General features: G+C 46.4%; 1 protein-coding gene across 1 annotated transcript in view; it reads right to left on the minus strand.

Annotated features, from left to right (window-relative positions):
* The window catches only part of LOC110462049 (vacuolar protein sorting-associated protein 13B-like), a gene marked incomplete at its 5' end in the record, with an annotated part of 19,277 nt that extends 9,612 nt beyond the window's left edge, over positions 1 to 9,665 (minus strand). Inside the window, 4 exons of the mRNA XM_021515825.1 lie at positions 2,476 to 2,581; positions 6,576 to 6,761; positions 7,176 to 7,346; positions 8,169 to 9,665. Coding sequence (XP_021371500.1) covers positions 2,476 to 2,581; positions 6,576 to 6,761; positions 7,176 to 7,346; positions 8,169 to 9,665 — 1,960 coding nt within the window. The remainder of the gene's footprint in view (positions 1 to 2,475; positions 2,582 to 6,575; positions 6,762 to 7,175; positions 7,347 to 8,168) is intronic.
* Positions 9,666 to 9,715: the final 50 nt, after the last annotated feature.

Below are 9,715 nucleotides of genomic sequence, written 5' to 3' on the forward strand. Positions count from 1 at the left end.
GGGGGGGCTATACCGTCCGTTTATACAAAACTGAGAACCCTTTGGCCAATGATGCTCCTGACCAAGCTTCAGACTGCATTTGGTTTAAATCCCTTCACTTGTATAGTAGGAGAGAAAAAATCCTCTACTTCCCCTATTTGGCCCCGCCCCTCTGCCCCCAAAGAGACCACACCCTCTGTTTATACAAACTTGAGTCTCCTTTGTCCAAAGATGCTCTAGGACAAATTTGGTCAAAATCCTTCTATTGGTTGAGAAGAAGAAGATTTTTAAAGATTTACCTATTTTCCCTCTATTTGGCCCCGCCCCTCTGCCCCCAGGGGGGTTATACCCTCCGTTTATACAAAACTGAGAACCCTTTGATGCTCCTGACCAAATTTGGTCAAAATCCTCTGAGCCATTCAGGACAAGTAGCATTTTAAAGGAAAAAGTTGACGGACACCGGACGCCGGACGCCGGACGCCGGACGCTGCACCATGGGATAAGCTCACTTGGCCCTTCGGGCCAGGTGAGCTAACAAATGCTGGTCCAAAATGCAATTTCCCCATATAAACTATAGTAAAGTTTACCCCCTCCCCAGGGGAAAACGTGAGACCCCTCGGGTCATGAAATTCACAATTTTGGTAAAGCCACTTAAGACCCTTCCATCTATGAAGAGTATTTGATTCTACCATATCTCGATCTTGAGAAGATTTTTGAAATTTAGTCAATTCAACCCTTTTTGGCCCTGCCCCTCAGGCCCCTGGGGGCTAGGGACCATATAATTCACAATTTTGGTTGAACTTTGGCCATGCATAATTTCATCGAAATTGGTTAAGGGGTTTTGGAGAAGAAGTCGAAAATGTAAATTGTTTATGGACGCATGACGGACGCCGCCAGACAAAAGGCGATCGCAATAGGTCACTTGAGACTTTGTTTCAGGTGACCTAATAATACAAGAGGCCCAGATTGCCTGTATCACTCACTTGGATCTTTATGTCCTGCAATGGTTTATATGGCTATGGGTTCAGGATCTTATCCATTTCAGAGTTATGGCCCAGAAGTTAAGTCTACTAATATCATAATTGTGTTCGTCTGTTGATGCCCAGCAATGGTATGTATGGTTATGGGGTGGGGATATCAATTGTTTCAAAATTATGACCCAATAATGAAATCCCTAGTGTTGGAACAAGTCCCAAAGGTCAATAATCAAATATGACTGTATCTATCTCTTTATGCCTGTCAAATGTATATATAGTTATGGGGTGGGGATCTCAACCATTTCAAAGTTATGGCCTAATAATTAAGTTCCTAGGAGTGGGGCCAGACCTAAGAGTCAATATTGATATCATGATTGAGTTCATCTCTTGATGCCCAGCAATGGTATATGGTTATGGGGTGGGGATCTCAACTGTTTCAAAGTTATTGCTCAGAAATCAAATCTCAACGGCTGGGGTCAGACTCCAGGGTAAATTATTTTATCATGATTGTGTTTATCTCTTAATGCTCAGCAAATGTTTACATGTTTATAGGGTGGGGATCTCCATAATGTCCAACTTTAAAAGACCTTCAACTGGTCCGTTTTTGAATCCTCAACCACAGAGGAATGCTCCAAACCAAATATGGTTAATATCCATCACTTTGTTACAGAGAAGTCACTTTGAGATATATGGCAAAATTATCCCTTTTTGGCCCCACCCCTCAGGTCCCAAGGGAGCCACACCCTTCGTTTATGCAAAATTTAAATCCTCCTGCCCAAGGATGCTCTATACTAAATTTGGTTCAAATCCCTCCATTGATACAGAAGGAGAATAGTTTTAAATGATTAACCTAAATTTCCCCTATTAGGGCCCCGTCCCTATGCCCCCAGACAGGTAAATTTCCCCTATTAATACAAGATTGAGTCCCCTTTACACAAGGATGCTCTACACAATATTTGGTTTGGACCCCTCCACTGATACAGAAGGAGCAGGATTTTAAACATTTTTCCATATGTTCTCCCTAATGGGCCCCGCCCCTCTGGCCCCAGGGGAGCCACACCCTCCATCTATACAAAATTGAATTCCCCTTGCCTAAGGATATATTTGACAAAATTTGATTAAACTCCTACCATTTGTACAGAAGGAAAAGACATTTAAAGATTTACCTCAATTTCGCCTATTGGGCCCTGCCCCGGGTGCCCACATCATCCATTTATAGAAAATTGAATGCCCTTAGGCTGAGGATACTTCAGGTCAAATTTAGTTAATATCCACTTAGCCCTTTAGGACTAGGACCGTTTTAAAGGAAAAGTTGATGGACGAGGGATGCTGCACCATGCCTTTCAGGCAGGTGAGCTAATAAAAAGTATTCTATACCTTTATCTTAACCATTTAAACTTTGTTACATCTAACCCACATGTACTGTTAATGCTTTCTGTAAAGTTTACAGAATTGTTACATTCTAGAACATGACCAAGAAATATCTTATATCAAGTTAATACATAAGTCACTAACTTACCCAAGGTACTTGAGTCTGCAGCTGAAGAAAGATGACACAGCATGGGTGACCGCTGTGTATCGCACTTTAGGCGAGTCGCCCGCCAGTCCTGTCCCCAGGAGGATCCCTAACAAACAAACAGAGGCTATAGTTGTAACTAAATCTAGGAATACCAATATATTTAATGTGCAGACAGGAGTTTCTAGGAATGTCTGTAACAAGAGGCACAAGGCCTGTATTACTCACATGGATACTCTCAGAAAATATTCTCATTAAAAGTTACATTGCAAATAAGTCTCCAGGGGAGGTGCGAGAACCATGCGTTAATCCTAGTAGCATGATAGTGGTGGTTTAATCATGATCAGCAAGCATAGTAATAGTGTACTCAACCACTTCTAACTACTGACCAAAGGAATCTAACTACTGACCAAAGGAATCTAACTACTGACCAAAGGAACCTAACTACTGACCAAAGGAATCTAACTACTGACCAAAGGAAATAGTCCAGTGGGGAGAGTATTATCTCAAAAGGAAATAGTCCACTGGGGAGAGTATTATCTCAAAAGGGAATAGTCCACTGGGGAGAGTATTATCTCAAAAGAAAATAGTCCACTTGGGAGAGTTTTATCTCATGTCCAGCAATATTTCAATGTACAGACCATGGGACTATGTCACAAGGAGCAGGGCCAGAGCCCAGTGTTAGACCATGTCACAAGGAGCAGGGCCAGAGCCCAGTATCAGACCATTGGACTATCTCACAAAGAGCAGGGCCAGAGCCCAGTGTCAGACCATGAGACTATCTCACAAGGAGCAGGGCCAGAGACCAGTGTCAGACCATGGGACTATGGCACAAGGAGCAGGGCCAGAGCCCCGTGTCAGACCATGGGACTATCTCACAAGGAGCAGGGCCAGAGCCCAGTGTCAGACCATTGGACTATGTCACAAGGAGCAGGGCCAAACCCAGTGTCAGACCATTGGACTATCTCACAAGGAGCAGGGCCAGAGCCTAGTGTCAGACCATTGGATTATCTCACAAGAGACCATTGGACTATGTCACAAGGAGCAGGGCCAGAGCCCCGTGTCAGACCATGGGACTATGTCACAAGGGGCAGGGCCAGAGCCCAGTGTCAGACCATGAGACCATGGCACAAGGAGCAGGGCCAGAGCCCAGTGTCATACCATGGGACTATGTCACAAGGAGCAGGGCAAGAGCCCAGTGTCAGGCCATTGGATTATGTCACAAGGGTTAGGGCCAGAGCCCAGTGTCAGACCATGAGACCATGGCACAAGGAGCAGGGCCAGAGCCCAGTGACAGACGATGTCACAAGGAGCAGGGCCAGAGCCCAGTGGCAGACCATTGGATTATGTCACAAGGAGCAGGGCCAGAGCCCAGTGACAGACGATGTCACAAGGAGCAGGGCCAGAGCCCAGTGTCAGCCCATGGGACTATGTCACAAGGAGCAGGGCTAGAGCCCAGTGTCAGACCATTGGACTATGTCACAAGGAGCAGGGCCAAACCCAGTGTCAGACCATTGGACTATCTCACAAGGGGTAGGGCCAGAGCCCAGTGTCAGCCCATGGGACTATGTCACAAGGAGCAGGGCAAGAGCCCAGTGTCAGGCCATTGGATTATGTCACAAGGGTTAGGGCCAGAGCCCAGTGTCAGACCATGAGACCATGGCACAAGGAGCAGGGCCAGAGCCCAGTGTCATACCATGGGACTATGTCACAAGGAGCAGGGCCAGAGCCCCGTGTCAGACCATGGGACTATGTCACAAGGCGCAGGGCCAGAGCCCAGTGTCAGACCATGAGACCATGGCACAAGGAGCAGGGCCAGAGCCCAGTGTGAGACCATGGGACTATCTCACAAGGAGCAGGGCCAGAGCCCAGAATCAGACCATGGGACTATGTCACAAGGAGCAGGGCCAGAGCCAAGTGTCAGACCATGGGACTATGTCACAAGGAGCAGGGCCAGAGCCCAGTGGCAGACCATTGGATTATGTCACAAGGAGCAGGGCCAGAGCCCAGTGACAGACGATGTCACAAGGAGCAGGGCCAGAGCCCAGTGTTAGACCATGTCACAAGGAGCAGGGCCAGAGCCCAGTGGCAGACCATTGGATTATGTCACAAGGAGCAGGGCCAGAGCCCAGTGGCAGACCATTGGATTATGTCACAAGGAGCAGGGCCAGAGCCCAGTGTTAGACCATGTCACAAGGAGCAGGGCCAGAGACCAGTGTCAGACCATGGGACTATCTCACAAGGAGCAGGGCCAGAGACCAGAATCAGACCATGGGACTATGTCACAAGGAGCCGGGCCAGAGCCCAGTGTCAGGCCATTGGATTATGTCACAAGGAGCAGGGCCAGAGCCCAGTGACAGACGATGTCACAAGGAGCAGGGCCAGAGCCCAGTGGCAGACCATTGGATTATGTCACAAGGAGCAGGGCCAGAGCCCAGTGTCATACCATGGGACTATGTCACAAGGAGCAGGGCCATAGCCCAGTGTCAGACCATGTCACAAGGAGCAGGGCCAGAGACCAGTGTCAGACCATGGGACTATCTCACAACGAGCAGGGCCAGAGTCCAGTGTCAGACCATTGGATTATCTCACAAGGAGCAGGGCCAGAGACCAGAATCAGACCATGGGACTATGTCACAAGGAGCCGGGCCAGAGCCCAGTGTCAGGCCATTGGATTAGGTCACAAGGGGTAGGGCCAGAGCCCAGTGTCAGACCGTGGGACTATGTCACAAGGAGCAGGGCCAGAGCCCAGTGGCAGACCATGGGACTATGTCACAAGGAGCAGGGCCATAGCCCAGTGTCAGACCATGTCACAAGGAGCAGGGCCAGAGCCCAGTGTCAGGCCATTGGACTATGTCACAAGGGGTAGGGCCAGAGCCCAGTGTCAGCCCATGGGACTATGTCACAAGGAGCAGGGCTAGAGCCCAGTGTCAGACCATTGGACTATGTCACAAGGGGCAGGGCCAGAGCCCAGTGTCAGACCATTGAACTATGTCACAAGGAGCAGGGCCAAACCCAGTGTCAGACCATTGGACTATCTCAAACGGAGCAGGGCCAGAGGCCAGTGTCAGACCATGGGTCTATGTCACAAGGAGTAGGGCCAGAGCCCAGTGTCAGACCATGGGACGATGTCACAAGGAGCAGGGCCAGAGCCCAGTGACAGACGATGTCACAAGGAGCAGGGCCAGAGCCCAGTGTTAGACCATGTCACAAGGAGCAGGGCCAGAGCCCAGTGTCAGGCCATTGGATTATGTCACAAGGAGTAGGGCCAGAGCCCAGTGTCAGACCATGAGACCATGGCACAAGGAGCAGGGCCAGAGCCCAGTGACAGACGATGTCACAAGGAGCAGGGCCAGAGCCCAGTGTCATACCATGGGACTATGTCACAAGGAGCAGGGCCAGAGCCCAGTGTCAGGCCATTGGATTATGTCACAAGGGGTAGGGCCAGAGCCCAGTGTCAGACCATGAGACTATGGCACAAGGAGCAGGGCCAGAGCCCAGTGTCAGACCATTGGACTATGTCACAAGGAGCAGGGACAGAGCCCAGTGTCAGACCATGGGACGATGTCACAAGGAGCAGGGCCAGAGCCCGGTGTCAATCTTGATGGCTTGATTATGTGTGTCCCTACATGATCATAATTCTTGGGATTATGTCACAAGGAGCAGGGCCAGCGCCCAGTGTCAATCTTGATGGCTTGATCATGTAGGGACATACATAACCAAGCCATCAAGATTGACACTGGGCGCTGGCCCTGCTCCTTGTGACATAGTCCCAGTGTCAGACCATGGGACTATGTCACAAGGAGCAGGGCCAGAGCCCAGTGTCAATCTTGATGGCTTGATTATGTATGTCCCTACATGATCATAATTCTTGTGACCAGGCAAGCTGAAATCTAAAAGTAGTACTTAGGCACTTAACTTTCTAAATTTAATCCCAAAGGGTGAACCTATTGAAGGTAATGGGATATTTGAATTGTACTGAAACTTTACCCATTATAGAGATTATATAATCCTGACATGGAACATTTACATCAACACTTTGATTTATGGATTATTATAACTTTTATAAACCTCAGTACACGGGGGTTAGGTTCCTTCTTTACCTTGTCCAGTCTGTGATACCAGTTCAGCAGCCCCCCCTATAGGTTTGGTGAAGGCTCCGACCAGTCCTTTGCCTACCCCTGTCATAACTCCTGTGGCTGCTGCGGACGTGGACTTTGGCCGCTCATCTGCTTCTTGATTGGAAATAATATTCTGGATAGGTTGGTCAGCTATTCCAGCAACAGCCCCTGTGTATAGACAACACTAATCTCACCACAGGTATTATCATCAACAACATTAAGGGCCAAAGCATGTGATCTCTTTTATGTATGTAGGAAACTTATGCTGAAATATGTTGACCCCCAAAGTGTGCCAATAACTGATAAATTCCCTTTTCATCTCCTACATAATAAACCTATGTCAAAGGAACGAGCCCTATGATACTAAGGTTGATAAAGCTGTCATTCATGTAAAGCTCCTCCCTGATAAACCCAAATGAAAGCTGTTAGACCCTGTTTGACCCCTGACATAGTTAACTTATGCCAAAATTTGTGAACCCTTCTTTTACCCTTACCTTGTGATTCATGCCAAAGCATTTTAGACCTTTTTAGCTCTTACGTGATAAGCTAATGAAGCTTGCTCTGAGCTTGTTTGAGCCTTACCTAATAAGCTCATCCCGAGTCCAGTGAGTCCCTGTTTGAGACCACTAGATATCCCGTGGGGCTGATTTCGACGTCTCTCCTCTTGTCGTTGTTGGTGGGTTTGGTCAAGAGAAAGACGGTCCATATTCCGAGACACACTGGAGGCGAAACTTGTCACGGACATAATCATTCCTAAAAATAAAAAGGCATTTTACCTTTAGTTATAGGACCCACTTGTTCAACTCATATTTACATTAATGGATCTTAAAATGAAATTTATTTTGTTAAAATAACTTTTTATCGTCGTCGTATCACACCTTACAAATAAAGTTAATTTGACGGAACAATGGCCTAGATTTCAGGTTAACAGGGTATAAACACAAACCAGCAACCAGTTAAATTATAACTTCAGATCTGCTTTCTGACTTTCTGAAACCTGTTTTGATGAACTGTATATAATGTTATATTGAAGACACCCGGAGGTTGATGTAGCATCACATCAGCAGGAGCATGTACCCCAAAAAAACCTGACAAAATTGAATACCTGGGAAATCAAGGAATTTAATTTTCAAAACTGTTGTTTTCTTTAATTCTTTTTCATAAACTTAAGCAACTCATAGTACCAGTAAAACATATATTAACCTCCCTTGAGATTGAAAAATCCAGAAATGGAACAAAAAGTTGATTGAGATAAATTATCAACTTTCTCTGATCTGACTTATCCCCAAGGTCAACTTCATAATAACTTTTATTTCTATAATGTGTCGTTATAGTGTTAATTTACTGTGTACATGAAAATGGTGTATGACAATTCAAACAGAACCACATATAAACATTCTCTATACAATTGAACTATTCGTAAATTAATCTCACAGGTCACAAATTTTTGTACCAATGAAACTTTGCACACTTTTTAGTAACAAGAACAGATTGTAACTAGTATCAACCATAATAACTAGTAGCACATGTACACCTTATTCAAATGCTGTTAAGAATGTTCAGCCTCTGTCTTACCTGAAGAAATGTTTTTGACAAAAGATGTCATCCCATTGGACACTCCCGCCACAAATGCTCCTGGTCCCTGGGTCAAACCAGTGTAGGGCATCTTGACCAGATCCGCCACACCCGTCCCTATACTCCGCACCAGACCTGTGGGATTCCCCAGAATCTCCAGAGACCCCACAACGATTCCCACGCGGAACAGTGCTCCAGTGGCATAGTGCATCGCCAACACCCGCACCACTTGATGAGAGACACCACACACATCCTTTCGCTCAAACTTCCCAAAGGACAGTGGTGTGCGATCCGATGCTATAAAGAGTTTCAAAGAAGCATGAAGGCTGAAGAGTAATGAGATCGGCTGAATGCATAGATGTTCAATTTTCACGGGTGAGCTGAATGCCATTGACACACATCTTAAAGACTTCGGTAGCTTTTTCACCAATATACTCTTATTTTTCTGACTAGAGTTAGAAAGTTTTGTGGGTATCAAACCTTCTACTTCCTTCAAAAGTCTCAAAACAAAACCATCAGCGATGTTAGCTGTCGCTGCCTGTATACCAAGCTCCATCCTCTTTGTCACGGAATTGTTTAGGATGTCAGTTCCCACGACTACCTGGGCGTGTAGGAAACTTACAGACTTCAGGACGGCGAACTTCTCGGATATACTCAGATTCTGAAGGTTTGGCAGTGCTAGCTGTGATGGGTCTGGAATGTTTTGTGGCAAAAACAGTACAGGGAAGTCATGGAGACCCTTAGTGTGGAACAGCTGATTGTCCAATTGAATGACCCCAACACATGCAGATATGCATGAGTGACTTGCAGATTCATCAAAAGAAACCTGCCCAGAAGGAAAATAGGCCAGAAATAGCTCATCCATGGAAACTCGGAGAACTTCCGACACTTCTTCAGAGCTTGATGTTTCATCTTTTAGCGAGATGGTGAGATGTCGTAGTCTCACACCAACAGTCAAATCTATGCTGGCTACTGCAGGTCTTAACAGGTGTAAATCCTGCAAACTGTGTACAGGATGTGAGCTTTCACTGAAGCTGTTGTCTGGAGGGAGTTCCTCGGCTACCGTAGTAACAGTCCTTTGCTGTCCAGTGAGGCGGCTTCTGATCTCCTTAGCTGACACTTCAGCCTTGCTGATTGGTTCTATTGTAATGGATGTAACCATGGCAACTTTCCTGACCTTGACCTTGACATCTATACATCCTGGAATGGGCACAAACATTTCCATGTCAGAGTTCACGTCTATTGCACGGCTCCAAGAAAGACACTTTTCACTGGCACTTTGACCTTCAGTTTGGTTTTCACTTTTACTTTCATTTGACTTTTCCTGGATGTGTAGATCTTTACTGTTGACAGCGAAATGAAGACTTGGTAAACGGGTGTTGGAGATATCATCCTCAAATACACCATTGATAAGGCTTGGCGTATAGAAAACATTTTGTCGAACAGGGATAAATGGAGGTCCGCCCACTAACTCCGTCTCCTCCTGTACCGTTATGTCTAAAAACAGAAGCAGACAGTTTAATACTTGGAACCTGTCTATATACCTA

This window comes from Mizuhopecten yessoensis, unplaced genomic scaffold (assembly GCF_002113885.1).
Source record: "Mizuhopecten yessoensis strain PY_sf001 unplaced genomic scaffold, ASM211388v2 scaffold10739, whole genome shotgun sequence".
Lineage (NCBI taxonomy): Eukaryota > Metazoa > Mollusca > Bivalvia > Pectinida > Pectinidae > Mizuhopecten > Mizuhopecten yessoensis.